Source organism: Crassostrea angulata, chromosome 1, assembly GCF_025612915.1.
Source record: "Crassostrea angulata isolate pt1a10 chromosome 1, ASM2561291v2, whole genome shotgun sequence".
In the NCBI taxonomy this organism is placed as follows: domain Eukaryota; kingdom Metazoa; phylum Mollusca; class Bivalvia; order Ostreida; family Ostreidae; genus Magallana; species Magallana angulata.
In genome coordinates, this window is record NC_069111.1 from 14,504,844 (window position 1) to 14,525,337 (window position 20,494).

At 33.5% G+C, this 20,494-nt stretch overlaps 1 protein-coding gene across 5 annotated transcripts; it reads left to right on the top strand.

Moving 5' to 3' along the window:
- The first annotated feature begins 461 nt into the window (after window positions 1-461).
- Window positions 462-19,347, top strand: LOC128168248 (uncharacterized). Of its 5 annotated transcripts, none has more exons than XM_052834463.1 (8): window positions 462-524; window positions 9,136-9,746; window positions 13,242-13,336; window positions 16,182-16,386; window positions 16,496-17,145; window positions 17,391-17,558; window positions 17,939-18,067; window positions 18,510-19,346. In XM_052834463.1, the coding sequence occupies exons 3-8, from the start codon at window positions 13,298-13,300 to the stop codon at window positions 18,576-18,578; spliced, it is 1,260 nt and encodes a 419-aa protein (XP_052690423.1). In that variant the 5' UTR covers window positions 462-524; window positions 9,136-9,746; window positions 13,242-13,297; the 3' UTR covers window positions 18,579-19,346. The 5 variants fall into 5 exon arrangements, with proteins under 5 accessions (XP_052690423.1, XP_052690415.1, XP_052690407.1 ...); XM_052834455.1 differs by lacking the exon at window positions 462-524 and adding an exon at window positions 2,996-3,123; XM_052834447.1 differs by lacking the exon at window positions 462-524 and adding an exon at window positions 3,006-3,142.
- Window positions 19,348-20,494: the final 1,147 nt, after the last annotated feature.

Here is a 20,494-nt window from a genome sequence, read left to right on the forward strand (position 1 = left end):
TTAATATTTCACAACGGTAACGTTAGTTTCATCTTTTTAAAAATTTTATTTCTGAAGTTTCAGATAGATCTAACCAGCTAATTGTAAGATCCACTCTTTATGGTTTTGTGGCGTCCATACTGGTTTCATAAGTCATTTTAGAACTACACAGTTGAAAGCATATTTTCAGTATATTTCCTATGTAAAATTTTCAGGGGGGGGGGGGGGGGCGAGGGGGTCAATGATGTTCACGTGTCTTGGTCAGTTCTCAACGCGAATGTTGATTAAATTGATATCTGCATGGTTTTCATCAGAGTAATAAAATCAATCCTTTCTCACGGATTTCTAGTTAAGGCGTTCAGATTACAACTTTTGATCAGAGGTTTATGTAATATATATATATACATGTATATATACATGCTGTGTTACCTGTATTAATTAACATGTTGCGTTACCTGTATTAATTAACTGTATAATTTCAGGTAGGTCCTAGGATGAAAATAAGAGAAATCGACAAAGAAATTAACACAGGTTATGGAGTTCGGGTAAATAATAGTCTTAAATAACATTGTTTACAGTGGCAGTAACTAACTGTATAATTTCTATTGGAATTTAAAAAAAAAAGACCAATCGGTAAATAAAATAATTTTTTATTCTATACTCCACACGATCCACTTGATTTGAAATATACATATTAATGAAACTGGGATATTGTATCACGCACATGTACACATAATATACATGTATGTACTTGCGTTTTATGACAATTTTAAATCACTTCCTCATTCACTGTGCATTTCTGAAGCATCTCTGTCAGATACGATACACATACCGGTATTTAATTTACTTACCGGTAATGACAATTCATGTATAGCAAAAGTTTGGGTTTTAATCATACATTAAAACTAGACTTCTGCATTCTCGACTGTAGCTATTATTATAGTTAAATCTACGTATCGTTTTGTTCAAATACGGCCCCTGTATTATCAAATATTTAGACTACTGTTGCTTTTAATTTCTAAGATGTACAATATGTTGACAAAGTAATACGTCTTCGATTTGCATACACGTGTTTTTATCAAAGAGGTCATAACCTTAGATTTTCCAGTGGACTAAAATGCATAGCTACATATAATTTGCTTTAAAGACATTATGGGTTCGAAATATACAAGATGGTAGAGGGTTGACAGAGTTCATGCCGATGAGGTTAAGCGTAGTTTATACCTTGTCCTCTAACACCACTGATTACGTAAGGTACTGATTTACTACGCATAACGTTGTAAACCAATATAGTAATGACACATTCCTACCAGCAATTCATAAACTGTCACATGTTGATCTCGTGTCAGGTCAGGCAATGAGTCGAGATGTGTGATTGGTACATATTAACAAATCTTGTAAGGGGAGGTGTGTCCAAACCAGCTCAGCCAATGGGCGAACGTCTATTGGCCGTGTTAACACACTGATTTGCCGATAAGCTGTGAAAATGTAACTTTTTGAGCCAATCAAATTAAACTTGGTCTTTTATTGGACTCCCCTGCCAAACAGTCTGATATCTGGGTGAAAGAAAGAAATGTACATCATATGAGCGAAAAACCATTACTAACCAAAAACAAAATTAACATGAAAATCACATGCTTACTCATTTCGGATACACACTCGCATTTTAATTATCATTAGGTTTTAATTATTTATTAAAACATGAAGTCCTTCAGAATAAGGAAGCATTGTAGCATTATCAATGAAAAACTCATACACCACTTTATTAGAACAGGAAGAATTATAATAAGTATATGCATGCAGATATTACGAAACCGTTTGTTGCCAGAAGCGGCTCTATGTCTACTAGAAAATTTTTAAATTATAATCGAAATTAGGAATATTTCTAACAAATTAAATTCCCATTTGACCTTGAAATAATTTTTTCAACGACTAAATTATCAGTGTTATTCACAACTAATTTTCTCACTGAATAAAAAAAACAACCAACTAAAAATTCTGATCATTTTGAATAGCAAAAAAAAAAAAAAAAAAAAAAAAAATAAAGTATGTCCTCCAAAAAGAAAACATTTATCATCAAATTTTTAAATCATAATCGTATAAAGAGATTGAATCGAGATGTGCAGATCTACAGACCTTTTCCAAGGAGTCTGAGGGATATTTGAGTTTGCCAAGTTATTTTCGGTAATATAACTATGTAAAATTAAAATAAATCCTCCAAAGGGGGTCCGGAACCTCCCTCCTCCCTAGATCCGCGCAGATCGGGATCTAGTTTGTACGCGTACACAACTTTAGAACATGAAACATCACATTATAGATGATTGTAATGACAGATCTGATACAAAAAGCAGGAGGAAAGAGCAAGGCGCGCATACTTACACCACCCCGAGGGGAACATCCAAGTCGGAAAACGGAACAACATGAGTAATCGGACAAGAAAATGTCTAGCCACAGGTAGTGCAGACTTCAGAAAACATGGCCGCGGCCGAATACCTAAAGGTTCCATGATGAACTTTAAAATTTCTGTAGGACGTACATGTATCCCTCTTTAGTCTGCTAACTCCATCCCCCATCTTTTCTCTCCAAGAGAATAACGAATAATGGTTTGCAGCTGCAGCTATGGAATTTTATACTTCATTTGAAAGGTTTTCACGCTTACAAACAAAGGATGAAAAAACAAAAAATGTCAATCATAAGGATTTTGGGTTTAACTTTTCCTTTGTTAAGTAATTTTTTAAGTGAAAAAATCTTCTGAAGAATTGACATATATTAACTTCTTTAATTTTTAAAAGTAGAATTATTATCAAGGATATAATGCAGTTCAATTTCTTTGATGTTCATTTACATCTCTAAAAAATCAAGTAAAGCGTTTATACAAAGACACGCTCTATTACAGAATAATTTTATCGATCAGATTTTACGTCCCGCTACGAACATGTTTGACCGTAGGTATCAGCTGTGCCTACTTTCTCTGGTATTTATGTATACACAACATTTATTCGCACATTAGTTTCATTTTCTTTCAAGGTCTAACCACAACAAATAAAATAGGCGAGCTATGTCAACGTTTTCTCATTGCCCAATCAAGACATGTACAAGGATACACGGCAACAGAACTGAAGCTCTCATGAACTCGGACAAATGGTAAACAAAATGGTTTACCGTAAGTGACAATTTGGAACCCCTTTGTTCAAATCGTTCATGATTATTCTAGAATATTTATAACCATCGTAAGATATTGCTATTTCGAGGATTAAGCGTTGTGTCACTTCTGTTGTTTAGTGTTGTTGTTGTATTGTGTTGTATTATTGCGTTGTATTGTTGTGTTGTACTGTATTGCGTTATGTTGTATTTTTGTTGTGCTGTGTTTTGTTGGTTCTGTTGTTTAGTGTTGTGTTGTAGTATTGTATTGTGGCGTTGTTTTGTATTGTCTTGTGTTATGAATGTTGTATTGTTGTTGTGTTGTATTTTTGTTGGTTCTGTTGTTTAATGTTGTGTTGTAGTGTTGTATTGTGTCGTTGTTTTGTATTGTCTTGTGTTATGTATGTTGTATTGTTGTTGTGTTGTATTTTTGTTGGTTCTGTTGTTTAATGCTGTGTTGTAGTATTGTATTGTGTTGCTGTTTTGTATTGTCTTGTTATGTTGTATCGTTGTGTGTTTTGTTGTTTTGCATTGTGTTACTTTCTTGTGTTGTGTTGCTTTTGTTGTGCTGCGTTGTTTTCGGTCAATCTAAATTTATTATACAATGTACTGTAACTTTCACTTCTACTCATTTCTATGAGTTTTTTTGTATCTAACGAAGCCACCTTGGTAATGTCTTTGATACTGGCTGTTATCCTTACATCTATACACAAGTTAGTATACTTTTACAATTTCCTGAAACAGTGTCATACATGCATTTTAGTAGAGTACCAGTGTTGTCAAATCAACCCCATGTATGATAAAAACAAAGTAATGCATATGTTTATAAATACAAAACTCGAACCTCTTCTCTTATAAAAATGTCCATATTGTTTCTTCTTCCGCTTGCAATGGATTGTAGATCTTTTCTTATACATTTACAAACACTGAAGCATTCATCGAGTCTAATCGTGTTTGGAGTATTCCATTTGCTAAGATATATGCCTTGCTGGTTTTTTATTTTTATCTTATGTCAAAACTAATTAGTATAGCTTAGTTCGTACTCATCTAAACCTGTATCTTTTTACGAAATTAAGCGATTATAGATTTTATGCACCTTTCAGAATCCTGTTAACAATTCATAACAAGGTTACAATTTAATTTTAATCTGAAGCTCATTTAAACACATTCATTATCCATTTTCCTTCATTTTATTTATATTCACATTGTATAAAACAACATAGAAAAAATATACAATACAGACAATATTAAACAAAAAGAAAGAGTGTATTATACTGTACACATCAACCTTGAGAGTTGACATTCTTATTTATGATATTGATAAATTTACACAGGTTGTTAATAACAGATAATTTTTTACATGAAAATAATTTTTAAAAATTGAAAGCATTTGCAATTGGTCGTCTAAAATACATTGATGGTAAATAGGCAACAGTCATACAGTTCTTATTACTTATAAAAAACGCATAGTGTATGCTCTCTAGCAAAGATATTTCCCTGTGTATTACTTAAAATGTTCTAATGTACATGTATTAACTAAGGGTACACTATCAACAAAACAACTAGGTATCTGCTTAAAAGCAGTCATTATAAAGTTACGAAATTCTATGATAATTTGGCAGAGTGACATTTTAATGCCCGCGGAGTTGAATAATCAGTGTCGGTGTATATAATATAGGCCGGTTTACGCTAATCGTATTCGCTTCTGCTATCAGTTTACGTTCTACGAATGTTTTAGTCTTTATCTCAAACAAATCTACGTTTCAAGTTCCTTGTTTGTTCCACCATCACGTTTAGAATGTCAATTATGATGACTATTTGCTTAACTGTTCCTGTTTCAGTTTTTGTCATTCATAAAACCACTTCAGTCTTTCAAGTGTTCGACGTCAAAAAGTACTAGTTTTACAAAATTGTTCTACTATATTATATCCGCTGCGCTGGTATATTGTAGAGGGTGAAAAGCAGCGAACCAGTCCAAAATATGACTCAGTTGTCGATTTATTTATTTTTTTATCCTCAAAGAATTAGGAATCATTATTAATCTTTAATGTCCTTGTATCCATAGATATAAATTTTGGGGTGCGATTTTCTTATATTTTCCAATACGTGTATCCCAAACGCAAAATTTTGATTGCGAAAATGTGTTCTATGGGCCCACTTAGTATTCATTTGTGAATATAACTGGTTTATTCATCGATGCAAAGTAATATTGATAGAGGGTAATCCTTTACGTTATTATTTCAAAAACGCAAAAGAAATTTTAAAAAATATTTGAATGTCTCATATATATTGAAACAAAGGTTCAAAAATACGATAAGCAACCAGTTACATGTAAACGTTGGTCCTATAGAAAATTGGTTTTAAATTTTGAATCTTAAAAGCAACAATTCATCAATACAAACGTCATGTTTGATATGTGTTTGATTTGAAAGTGAGGTGTTTTTTCTTCGTAAAAAAATATTTACATTAAACATTTCTAAATCGGAAAAGAAAATATGGATACATCAATTTAACAAAGTGCACAGACAACGGTAGGAACTTGATATAAACAGATGAGAATGGCAAATCAATGGCCACTTGCAATTTCAATTTTAAATAATTTTATGAAATCGTACACAGCATGAATATGTTTTGCAGATATATACCAACAAAATCAAAAACTTTACGTTAATAAAATATTTGTATTCGTGCTGCGACTTCACTTTGAAATATATCGGATCGCACAGTCACTGACTGCATTTATAACTCCATAAACGCAATGCTACATTTTCTAGATTTAAACGTGGCGATAAAATGACTTGTAAGAATTATCTATCATGTGTATGGTATAATTGCTCTGTAGTAAATCAACTGCTGTAATATGCCATTCGAGCAGCTTCATTTCATAACGCTATGAACCAAGAATGTTTCAGGCAGGAAACAACGGGTTGGTGGGGGGGGGGGTGTCATCGCCCCATCTAATTTTCATGGCACTGGGCCTTTATCTCTTTATCTTAAAACCCCATTTTAGCTAAAGTAGCAAGTATCTGAGTATACAAAGGACACAAACGAAGTTGGTGTATCCCACTTCTTTTGGCTCGTCAAATTTTGTCTCACACACCTTAAAAAACAATGCTACAATGTACTTGTATGTTCTTTTTTTATCACCAGTACCTTGTAATTTTTAAAAGAAAACAAAAATTGGGTTAAATTACTCATAAGTATGCGAACACTGAATTTGGTCTGTCGGCCTAGAATGCATATATATTTATATGACTGCATTATATTCTAAACATGCAAAGGCAACTACATGTTAAAGATTAAATTATTTCTAGACCATGTAGACGTGTGGCCCAAAGTTTCAAAAGCTTAGGGTTTGTTTTTAATTTGTATACTCACAAGCTTCGCAGTGAAGCAATCGCAAACTGTGTTAAAAATAATAATACAATGTATGTCTGTTTAGCAAGCAGCTCGAACCTGTATGATCTTAAGCTATCGAAGGGTTAATAGTTGAGAACAATCATACAAAGTAATCGCGTTTTAAACACATGATATATAATGCCACTGCAGGTTCTGAAACAAATTTGAAGAATTATGTCTTGTTTGCAACGATGATCTTGAGTGACCGTTAATTACAGCGATTTATCTCGGTAAACAAACACAAATTAACACCTGTGCATGTTTAGAGTGTAAGTCCACCTCTGTACTTTAGATAGAAACAAAAGAATATGACTAAAACATTACCTTCTAGAGAGGAGCAATAAACAATCAGCTAACCTGCCAGACCGCAACATGTCCCATGAATCAAAAAGTAAACCTCGGAGTATCTTTATATATACGAAAAAAGAGGACCATTTCAGAGAAAAATTTTCCTCATCTTTATCGCAGATCTTGATGCAAAGTCATGTAAATAGAGAACGCCCTACGAACAGATAGTAAAGCACAGTAGACCTAAACTTGATTGATCTGAAAGAAAAATATATTGTACAGATCCTGTTTTTCTTTAATAACCTAATATGAATTAATTACATATTTTCATGATGAATAGAGAATAAATTTGGCGGGGTCTTGATTTCTTTTCTCGACTTTTCCTTGCATTCGTCCAATCTGCCTCCGATTTAGGCGGGTTTTCTTTGCATTTTGTTTTTTCAGCGAAGGTTAGCATACGATTGCTGTGAATGATACAAGCATATCTCTATCAGATTTTTTCATGCTTCGGCATTTAAGAAACTGACCTTTTCCGACGCCAGAAAAAATGATTTTCATGTAGAAACGCCCCAGAGCAGTAACAACTGTCCACCAAGATTTGTATTACATGTGGACAAACATCCTCATTCTCTAGGAAGGGGCGTCGACATATTTCACGCGCAGGTTTTTGTATCGCGAGTTTTGATTGGTTGAAAGTTTGTACTCCATGCTCTGAGTCAGTTGTAAACGAAAATGAATAAATCACAGAGACAAACGATATGTCCATGGCTTTATTTGAATTCATAACATATGCTAACGACTTCGTTTTAAACGTAATAAAATGCTTATTTTGTGATCTTATCCACCAGTTGTTGCATAGCTTTAGATAAATTAAGTTGTAATTATCGCCGGCTTGAGATTATCACATTGGACTATTTCCTTCAATTAAAAAAGACAAATAGCAATGTTTACGATAATCTTAATTATGAAAACGTGATACCAAGATAACGATTTAAAAATACCGTTTGTGTTTCACTTTTACCTACGAAGAAGCGAAGATCTTCTCTCAAAGATAGTTGTTAGATTGGAGTTGCTACAGATAATGTAAAATAAGAGGTAATAATATATATATACCAACCTTCTGCTAATGTATTATATATGAGTGAATTATGCCCTCAGATTAATTGTCTATCCGACTAAATAACAAAAAACTGAACGAAACAGGCATCGATTTTGGGATCAAGGGATGGGTTACCAAGATGCTCAACAACCTTATCCTTCTTTCCCTGCGTTATTTTTCAATGAATTTTATTTTTGGATCATTTAACTTTTTGACGTCTATATGTCGACCCCTTTCCCCAACTTTAAAGTTTTTTCTAATATCACATGCTTTATTAAAAAAAAAAACAAAAAAAACAAAAAACAAAACCCCAAAAATATTTTAAATAAAACCAATTTCCGAATCCGCTTTATCATAGTCCTATAATATAAAAATTAATTGTAGATTTGCAATCTGCACCAGCTTCTTGTACTAAGTTCAACCCTATTCAAACTTTTGTCACGAATAATTAATTAGACATGAGCATTAAAGAATTGTCAATGCAAAAAGAGACAACAAACGCAGTCTCTCTCTCTCTCTCTCTCTCTCTCTCTCTCTCTCTCTGAGAGAATCGATCTGTATTAGATTGCTGCCATTTGGCATTTTTTAACATCATCATTAGTTTATAGGGATGAAAATCGATAATCTTGTGTACAAAGAGGAGGCTAGCCATTGGATAACTGTCTTATTTCCGTATACCCGGTTATATCCACCAATGAGAGCGATTGTAGTCAATTAAATCATGCAGACGAATTGTAAAACTAAGCTATTGTATTGTTGTGACCATTAATATTTCATAGATACATATTTTTTAGCATGCACGGAATTTGGTGTGATGTAATTGTTTCGTCATCAAAGACCTATATAAAACGTTGAGTTTGTGTGTTTTTTTTACTAAGGATATATGTGTGTCTGAAATTGTCAACTTAACTTTTTTTTCTTCATGCCTGATTTAAATGAAATTCTAGATTGTTCTTTTCCTATTGGTGCAGCAAATGCAACTTGGTATGGTGCATTTAAATTTTTGACGTAAAATTGCGTAAAATAACGATCAAATCAGAATTTCAATGTTCTTGTACTTATGACATGTGCATTAAAATCAGAGTATTTAAAAGAATTGTACGTCATAAAGTTGACATCTTGCTAATCATGTTTGATTGATACCACCTCTCGTTGTGCAGGTAGAATTTTTTATAAGACAAAACACTCATTTATAGCAATGTTACCGCAGTCGTTTTATATCATTTCAGCATGCTTGACTGGCTTCGCTTGACGACCAAACACATTCGAAGGAAACCAAGCCAATGGCGTTGGCGCTTTTAGACAGAAAAAAACCATACAACTAGCTCAATCGATTCACCTGTAAAGCAGACAGTATGAATGAAGACAATAACCAACTCGCTATCACAGGACTTTGAATATTCCATGTGACCTTTTTGTTTTCTAATAATATTAGCCAATCAGAACGTTACTTCCTGCCGTATCGCTATGTAGTGCATTGCTTCCTTTTTTTATCCAATAAAGTGCGGATTCCCTGGTTTGTTTATTTTAACCACTTGATTTAACTTCCCATGTTTAAAAATACACATAAGACACACGACAGGCAAAATTCATTATGTATTTAAAACCCAACTTAAATATTCTGTGCTTATTTTCAAAAAAGCTCCGATTGTAAACAGACATGTATGCAACTGTGCATCGTATATATTGTTGAGCATGTTTGTATTTTGTGAAACATGTGAATGCATATATGAATATTGAACAAGCTATTGAACATTAATAATTCGTGAAAACGGTTCTTCGCATTGAGCGAATTGAAAATTCTGTGGAAATATATTGTGGGAAACATTCCATAATTTGGGTATGTAGACTTTAATAATAATAATAATTTTTTTTATCTAAAACTTTAAAAAATAATACCATTGATTATGTTCAAACTGTAGAAGTTACTATAGAAGGTGACAATAAAAAGTCTTCTAATTATGCCTGTCGAATGAATGTTCATACCCCGGATTTCTAATGATCTACGTAAATTTTATGTTAACCAAATGTGCACCTCGGGTATATAGTATGGTTATCGAATAGCGGGTAACATGTAGATAGTCCATGGATTTGCATTGATTAATTAGGAATTCAACACACTGGGAATATATATTTGCACTGAACCCGATGTGTGTTTTGTTGTTTCGATTTCTTCTGAGGCGACTTCAGAGGTCATGCATTATACAGGAGACGGGTCACATTATGGACACTTAACACACAAATTTCAGGTTATCGTTACGGAGACATTCTTATTTTATACAAACATGTATGTACTTTACCCATCGATATTTCCTCTAATAAACCGATTATAATAATTTTTTAAAATTTTAAAATCAAAATGCTAATGAAATCAATACTTGTTGTGCGCTGAAAACTATATACACTTTACCCAATGACACCCAGACTTCGGTTGTTGCATTCATCTTTGCGATTAAGTTATAAAATAACTTGACAGTAAGACCAAAAAATAAAATTAATAATGGACAAAAATTATTTCATGATTTATTAATGACTCCTTCGTTATAAATGATACGAGGAATTCAACTTGATTTTCTCCGAATCGAGAAAAAAATATTTTCCGCGCGACCTGTTGGTAATGAGTCGAGTTAATTAAATGTATTTGCATAAATTTGGGTTAAGGTCAGCGAACTTTTGATTCGTAGAATTTTTCTTCGTCCCTTTGCACAATCGTGAGGGGAACGAACGCCGAAATTCAAATGACTACTCATTATATAACTGAGTCAATGTTTGGAAAAATTGCCCTACGCTATTTCAAATTGCAGGCACGAAACATCAGTTTCGAAAGGGGCAGACTCATCCAAAATCTTGCACCCCTCCCCAATCTCAATCCCCAATTTTCAAAATCTTAATAGATGTGTGTGTGTGTGTGTGGGGGGGGGGGGGGGGGTTGTACTTACAACTTCAATTTTAATGTTAATTTCGTTAATTTTACTTGGGGGGCCCTTCATAACTCAATTTAAGAAAAAAAGTTTGCTGAGAGAAAAGGTGTGTGTCGGGGGGGGGGGGGGGGGTTCTTCCTCCCCTGAAGCTCCTTGCCTGTATTGCTATATGTTTACATGTATGCTGAGCTAAGCTAATTAATTTAGATGCAAAATTCACAATATGACACGCAACCTTTTTTTTGGTTAGCTTCTTTCCGACATGCTTTTTTATGTAATTAAAATATTGCGTGATTAATTTTTTTCCTCAATGAATTGAGCAAAGAATATATCCCCCCCCCCCCTTCAAAACTGTCTATCAATGAAATTCTTAATTTTTCTGTTTACAGTGGATTTTCAACGTTTCATAATTTGCTTTATTAATCATCACCAGCCGGTCCGGGAGTCCTGCAGTCTGTCTACCTTACTTACGTATAATGCGGATAAAACATTTCTCAGATATGAAGTATTTAAATTATATATCTGTCAGACAATAATAGGTTTTTAAACCCCATTTCCCCCAAGCATTGGCAGATCTTGGAGGTCCGGACCCCTCCCCGACACCGGGGGGGGGGGGGGTGTTCTGAATTTGCACAGGACAAATACAACAAGATAGAATCATTCAGATTTAACACAAAAGCCTGAAATTGATGCACTGATGCATGTGCATGTAAGTTTTTTTTAAAGCAACACAAATAGAACCGAGGCACTGTCCATTTGAATTTCATTTAGCGCTCGATGAAAACCGCCACACCCAATTTCTCGGAACATGTTGGCAACGTAATAATTATAAATAATTCTAATGATGATTTCTTCGATTGATGAATTATCGCTTTATCAAAATGAAAATTCAGTAAAATGTGACTGCCCGATCATAAAACTTATCTCCTGTACGGGTTGATCAAAACTGCGAGGAAAATTCTAAAATGTTGAATCAATTATCGATGGTAGCACGCCTTTTCCCACGCATTTTGTTTTTAATCAATGAACTTTTCAAAGTCACATCTTAGTGTTTTACATCTTACATGTAAACTACGCCACCCGTGCTGTTCAAAGAATCACGAATGTACAATGCATTCACCAATGCCCTGTCGTGCTGCAACTCAAGGAGAGGATATACTATTATCATTTTAACCTTTTTAACATTTCTTGTCTCCAACACATCAAAAAAGATTTTTTTTGCTGTTGTTGTAAGGCCAAGATTAGTTTACACATACCGGTATATACATAATTGTATCTTGATCACTTGACCACATGGAAATCTTTGGTTAAAGATGGATTGATGTTGGAAAATGTATGGCATAATCTGGATTCTCTTTGATTTTTCTTTAAAACACGGAAATCTGGCTTGTAGTCATTTTACAAACAGACACGTAGCATTGTTTTGAACGAATGGAAGGGGAGGATCTATCCGAAATTTTGATCAATAAAAAAAACAAACAATCTAAAACAAAATCTAACCCGCTAATCTTCATAATCCTAATCCGTGGAGGATGGTGGAAAGAAAGGGGGGGGGGGGGTGGTTAGCATAAACTAGCATTGTAACTAAAATCTCTAATTTAATGTTAATTTCACTACAGAATTTGATATACTCCCAAAAAGAGTAGAAGGGGGAGGGGGGAGCACGCCTTAAAAAAATAAATTTTGTAAATTTCAACTAAAAAAAAAATGTTTTCAGCGAAAAAAATGGTAAGGCTCGTAATATGAAAATATGAATAAAGTGAATATATATCTAAAAATCTTATATATTTGGAAACAAGGAAAAAAACCCAATCACTGGTTTCTTCCAGCCAGAACAAGTAGTATTAGTATCTGGACTCACTTATTTTCACTTTGGTAAAGATGTTAATTACTTGTTAACACCCTCAAAGAAAAGGTGTTGTAAACAATGATGCATTACGTAGACTTTTAGTATTTAAGTTCCAAATCATACTATTCATGCAGCGACAGTATCTTTGCATTGGAGGATATTAAGTCTTTTCAGGAATCGTAATCGTACTGATCTTTAAGATTTCTAAAATAGAAAAGTAAAGAATAATTACCTTTTGTGTGAGTATGAAGTTTCTGAAAGTTTTTCTTTTAAATTTGAGGTTTTTTTTATATAGATATCTTCTAAAGCGATATAAAATCAATATGAAATGAATATTTGTTTTTAAAAAGAACTTTCCATAATGCCCAAATTTACGATAAAAAGTTTAAATACATGTAATAAATTTGCAAATTGCAGTTTTCGGTATCCATAGGAACTGGAAATCATCAGGTAATTGTATTGAAAGACTCCGCGGGTATTCTCCTCATATAATCTGTTATAAAGTTAACAGTATTAGTTCCATTCACCAGTATTTTTACCTTCTTTTCTTTCTTTTTTATTGCAGGCCACTGGATCTTCCTCAGCTACACGACAACTTGACATCACGTCTACTGTCCAAAGATGCATGTTCCAAGTCCCTATGGCCCAATGCAATCGCAAGTAAAAATTTAAAAATATCATTTATTAAGAGGGTCGCATGGTCATGGCCATTTTTTTAGACTGTATTAATCTCCTTTGGAAGAAGAGCTCTATATAAAGATATAGAAACATACTCAAATTAAAAAAAAAAAGCTCAAATTTATTGATTTCTTTTATTATTAAATAATACTTTACAACTTAGCAAATAATATTTAAAAAAAATCTAATGTGGACATGATGGGTATATGTCCACCACCCAACCTCATGAAGGAAAACTCAATTGAAAATACTGCGTAATCCATATCGCCTTATAGTGGCGTGGGAAACTTTGAGATATAGATGTGAATGACGTATTAAAAATTCAAATTTTAACCATCGTTTTAAAATTTTCTAATCGTACAATTTTTGGCCATAATTTGAAAATTAAAAACCTTACTGGTTTAAACTCAAAACTATATATAAGGTGTACGATCAATAGCCAACGAAACTGCAGAACTGTAGCTCTAAGGGAATTCGGATTTTGCGCTACCCTGTTAACATAAAGATTGCAAAAGAAATATTTAAATAATAAAATGCTTTCTTTGGTGATTCATTCGGGATATGAAGGTAGCGACATTGCAGGAAAAATACATAACCCGCGTTAGCGGGTTATGTAAATTTTTCCTGCAATGATCGCTACCTTCATAACCCGCATGAATCATCAAAGAAAGCATTTTATTGTTTATATTAACATCTTTCTTTAACTTATTAATAAACTGATTATGAAAAGTTAGTAAAATTCACTGAATTACTGTTAATGTTCAAAAGTACGTTAGCTTAAAGAAACAGCCAAATCGTCTCCTGTGAGACTTTGAGTCTGGCATCGTCATGATTATTTCGTGCAGTCCGGGATTTTACTAAGGTCGCTGTAGGTTCAGACCAATCGATAAACAAAGCGTGTCAATTTCAGTCCTGTCACTTTCAGCCGCTGTAGATTTCGACCAATCGATAAATAGGGCGTGTAGATTTCAGTCTGGCTGTTTCTATAGAGCTATGAGTTAACTCTAAGTTTCTGTAAGAAATAAAGGGAATTATGCTTGGTAGATGTAAATATACGTTGTTAATCAGCGTTTTAAACAATAGGTACGATTTGTTAACCACATAATGCATTTTTTAAGTTAAAAAAAACACCAACAAGAAATAAAACACCGAAAAAACTCATAACGGTCGGTTTCGAACTTATGATTACAGATCAAAAGCTAACGGTTTCGGAGAAAAACCAAAATATAATGCCGTAGAGATAATTTCATCATTTATTTCGATTAAAAGAACATCACAATTAAGAGGTGCCCCTTTGTATCTCCTTAGCTTACGAGGTGAGGTTGTGGTGAATTCAGTTCGGCGAATTTTATGGATGTTAACCTCTTACCAACGAAATTTGTATCTCGTATCTCATAGTGACTTGATTGATAATTAAATATCCAGAAATTAACCTTTCTATTTTAGAATCTTTAAATTTGATATTCACCCCCCCCCCCCTCTTTTTCCCCCATAAAAAAATGAATTAATTCATTGATGGCATTTTGACACATTTAATCATTAAACATGACAAATACGTGTATGTTGGCTGTGTTCTTCATTTTTTCCGTTTTTTGTTTTTCTTTTGCAATATCTGTATTTAGCGCGGGTAATGCACCTTTGTTGATTATGGAAATTAGGAAAGGATAGGTTACCTATACCCAACAATCACTCGAGGGTGCTTGTATATTCATTACACCTAATCACCGAATATATGTTGTTTGTTCATAATCACGAATGAAAATTATTAGTATCTTGTACATGATGGATTGTGAGTGTAGCAAAATGGAAGACTACTATCATTATTACGTGGAGGATAAATTTGTGCTGAACAAAGACTCGTTTCACTTTGAAATTGACTTTGATGAAAACAAAAAAGAACTCGTTCGGGTCCGAAAGGATAATGTTATTGATTCCTTTTTCAAACCATACAGAATGTGTATGGACTACTTATCTGATAGTCAAAACAGTTCTAGAGTAAGTACTTTTAACGACAAAGTAGCTTGTATTTTTTGCTTCCAATAAGGGTAAAACGACCTGAACTAGTGTAAAGTATGGTTTTGTGTCTTCAAAAACATGCAAAATTTAAGAAATTACGATAATATCTGGCATGTGTGAAATGTATGGTTTTTAGTTCTGGACACAGCCAACTTTTTAAGAACGTCAATCACGCAATTCTTTTATTCTTTTCATTTGAATATTGAATAATTTAAGTAGTGTTATCACTTTAAAGTAATATTCATAGGGGTAATTAAAAAGTTCGTATTAAACAAAACTTTTGCAATTATATTTTTTTTTTTACAAAGAGTTCTCAGATCATGTCATGTCTGGTTATTATTCATCGATAGTAAACTGATTGATTTATTTGATAAACTAGATATTTAAGATATCAATCGTTCATAAAGACTTATCTTCAAAATCATCATGACCTTTAAAATTAATTACAATATGCGTTACTTCTAGAAGATTTCTCAAAATGAAAAAAAACACATATAAAAACTTTTCTCTAAATAAGCACGAAAAGCTAAGATTTTTGGGACCTGTAACTTATTTCCCCCTTTTTCTGAAAAAATTTCTTGCTCTTGCCTTTTCTTTTCTGGTTTTTCTTCCGATCTAATGCCACTCGCTAATGTAATAACCGGAAGTTCAAAGTGTACAAAATTGAAACCGGAAGAAAGATAACTTAACCCATACTTAATGTTATGTGTACAGAAATGGCCAGTAAATGATATCATTAAGATTTAAAAGAATTTTATCGACCTTTAGCTTTTTTAAAATAACCCTTGTATTTTTTATTTGTCAGTTTCAGCTCTATCTTCAGCAGCAGTCTCAGCACCACCAAAATCAGTTTAGAAATTACCAGGGTCATTGCCAATCCGCGCCTTTCCTTCATGCAATGGAGGACTTGAAGATCTCTTATTATGATGATCATCAACGACTGAGGCTGCCTGTCAGTTCCCACTCACAGAACAATTGCATAATGAGGCAGTCTGAAAGCCCTGTTTCACATAGGAGTAAGTTCCTCTGCTAATATCATACAACAAGTGTAAACATTTTTTGATTTGTTTGCTTTGCGAAAAATAATGCTTGCATAACTCACTTTTTTCTTCATTAATTTTACAGACAGCCAATCGTCATCTTGCCCAGTTTCACCCATTTCTAGCTGTGGAAGTCCACGATCATCTCATTTTCCAGAACAGATTTCATCCCCACAGCATTACGACAACATGTCCCATCTCCCGACTTCTAATTCGGCATACCATTCAAACCAACAAGGTTTCTCCCATCCAGCCTTTCCGCGCAATCAGATGCACTCTACTGACAACAATTACAGTCATTTCGAACACCAGCAGCGAGGTCGAGGTCACGTGACTCGGATCAATTCTCCAAACAATGGCAATTCCATAGTATCCCCAAGCACGCCCTATCACCAAAACTCTTCTTCGCCTCATCAAGCTTACAGCGGAGTACCTCGGTCTTCATATCTACAAAACGGCGGTTTGGTAGGAAACTCATACACCCGGGCTTCCCAATTGTATCCCCCTCACCCAGCCTTACCCCCAACCTCCGGATGCTCACGACAAACGTTTCCCTCGCCGCCTCACCCATGCGCCATTTCCCAAGAAGATAGCGGCAATCAACATTCGCCTATAATGAGTTGTCAAGAGCAGTTGCCAAATTCCCATGAGTCTGGCAATCAAAGAATCCTCCCTCACACTGATCTTCAACAGTACCCAGACGGCTACCCTATGTCTCCGCACCAACAAGTTATGGTATGTTCATGAACAGCAACAAAAACGGGCACTTTTTCTAAGTTAAAAAGGCTGGATCGCACTGACCATTTGAAGGCTTTATTAACGTACTTTAGACGAAGAGCTGCGATATAGGAAAATATTGAAATCTTAAAGCTAAAAATATTTGGAATTTCTCTTTGCTAAATGATACTTAACGGCCAAAAGAATCAATTTTGAAGGTAATACATCAACTTAATTTTTGGGGGACTAATTTGTTTCCACAGGTTCTAAATGGGGAGAATCTTCACCCAGTGCCTTGCCAATTTCCCATGACCGATGTGCAAGAAGAAGAGCCGCTATACGTCAATGCTAAACAGTACCATCGAATTCTGAAGCGAAGACAAGCCCGAGCCAAACTGGAGGCTCAGGGGAAAATTCCAAAAGAGAGAAAGGTAGCTAACAAATACCCGTTTATAACTTATAAATCATTTATGACAGTCAATGCAGAGCAAATCAAAATACATGTATTTAGTGTACAAATGTATGGCGCTAGTGATATTTTTTTGAAACGAAAACATATTTTATGAAACATATTCTTTATGATAGACAAGAAAATATGCCTTATAGTTCTTTACCTTCTTTATTAATTGAAAAAGCAAAAGAAAGAATTAAAGTTATGGTGATTATGTCTAACTTTGTTAAAAAGGGAGGGGGGGGGGGGCAAGCCCCCCTCCCTCCTTCCGATGCCTGTAAAATATTAGCTGCAATCAGCATACACATTGATTGTATTTGTTTTCATATATTATAGTTCTTTTTTTTGTATTTCATATAGAAATATCTTCACGAGTCCCGCCATCGGCACGCCATGAACCGCTGTAGAGGGGAGGGTGGTCGATTCTTCTCCACTATGTCCAAAGAAATCAAAACAGAACCTGATGACGCAATCAAGCAGGAGCCAAAGGTATAATGTTATAGTATAAATAAACATACATGTATTGTGCTCTTTTACCTGGTTTCGATATTATAAAACATCAACATCTTTGGTCAAAATTTGTTTACAATACAATGCTATAAATGTTATTTTATTAAGTATTGAAATAATCAAACACACGCTCTTAAAGTAGAATGACTGACATAAAATCTAATCTTTTTTGCTAAAGCTTTGACGTGTAAGAAAAAGAATAACTTGTTCACAGACAGTATTTAAACTAAAACATAGGTCATAAATCTTTGAATTTTTTTTATGGTTTACAAAGATGGATAATATTTCAGAATTCACTGAACACGGAATAACCCAAACCCCTTAACATTGTAAATAAAAGTCTCTGTCATATTTTTTGAACATTTTAAATAATACTCGCATATTGTTGATGGTAATTATACCATGTTTTTTTTCTCTGTAGGATTATGAGGAACTTGGCGGTATCGATAGTGCCTACGATAACCCACTAAACAACGGTTCTATGGGATAATGGACACGATGCTAAACTCCTTCATGATCGGCTTACTTATTTTTGTTTTCAAGATCAAAAATTTCCAAATTTCTTATCTGCATAAAAAAAAAAAACTCGTGAATTAAATACCCGATCAAAAATTAAGAATATTTTAAATGAGCTATTAGGTCCTACAGTAAGCAACTTCGACGAGCGTTTGCAGCGCTTTGGTTGTTAAATATGCACTTTCTTTAGAACTTATTTTTATGATAAAGATTATACGTTATGAGAAATCTGCTCAAGAATAATGTGTTCACATACTGTTATGTAGGTATAGAAATAATTTATTGTTATATTTATTGAAAATGTGTTCTATTTGTTATATGAATTGTTGCAATATTAACATAAAAAAAATTCTTCATTGTCGAAAAAAAGAAGAAAATTTTTCATCATGTTGTTATGCAGTCATGTATTGTATAAGATTTTATGAACTGCCTTTGTAAATATATGCATTGTAAATAATCGCTTGTGGCGCAATTTTTGTGTTTTATTTCAATAGCAGGATGGGATCCGTGATGACGTCATGATGATCTGATCTTGGGTTAATTTAGTGTATTCGGATAGCTTTTCTTTATCAAAGTAGATTTGGTTTTTGGTTGAAAAATGCATATAAAACTCTACGAAATATTTTGCTAATTCCGTCCCAGCTGACATCACGCTAATAAGCTTGTGTTAACGTAACTTTTGCAATGTCAATAAAATATTGTTTGAAAATGGTGTTTTATTCCCTTACTTCTTAATCCAGCATGTGTTCAACGAACAAAACAACTCTAATATTTGAATTGCACAACGAATTTAATGTTACTAACTGTTTTCAAAGAAATTGCGTAAAAATAAGGTAAATCAGCCCAAAACAACTAGCGCATGTTTTTGTGTGGAATAAATACACACTTTTTTCAATGGGTGGCACTGTAGCTCCCAGGTCGTCCATCCGGATTTGTTCAGAGGTTGTGTAATATTTCTACAGCACCGCCCCGGAAAACATTATGCACATTGATTTAAAATAAATTAGATATTATTGTTAAGTTTTGTATAATTCTGAATAGCATGGTCATAATATGACATATGACTGGCTCTGATTTGATATAACATGTGTTTTTAGCACTAAAATTTTTAAGCTACTATCATTTGTGTGATAAATCAATTATTATGTTAAACAATGGTTTAACAAGAAATCATATTGACGCAAGCGTCAAATGGGCCGCAAAAAATATAATTGTTGTATGAATCATTGGTTTTTACATAAAAACACACCACAAAGAAGAAAATAAGAGTTGGTTGTACTAATTTTTATGGTAAATCTTAATATACTTTCAGCAACTTGTTATGAAGTTTAACATTTTACTATTATCATAAAGAATAGATTTCGTTACTGTAAGCATTTCTAACGGAAATTGTATGACCATTGCCATAGTATGAAGTAATGGAGAACACATTGATTTGTACATAACTTTAATACAAAGTTCAACTCATCATTTTTCTCTTGGAGATTATGTATTTCAAACCATTTTGGTTTTTTGTTGTTGTTGCATTGTATTGAATGAAAACTTAATGCATTAGTTTAATACTAGTACATGATTTCAAGGGACCTCATAATAAAATAAAAATGGATCAGTTCAAATTTTCCAGTCAATTCAAATTTTCATTTCTGTCATATTCTTGCGTGAATAATTGATATAATGTCATTTCATGATATTTTCTACCACATTTTACATGGAAATATGATAAGTACACACGCAAAGTCATTTTATTTGACACGGCACGTAGAAATTCAAATATATCATTTATATAAAATTTAATGACATTCAGGTCATTAGTATTTAAGGTTTTTAGTATGTCCCGCATATCGATCCTGATGCATTGTAGAACTCCGAAATTTTCATAATAAGTGCAAA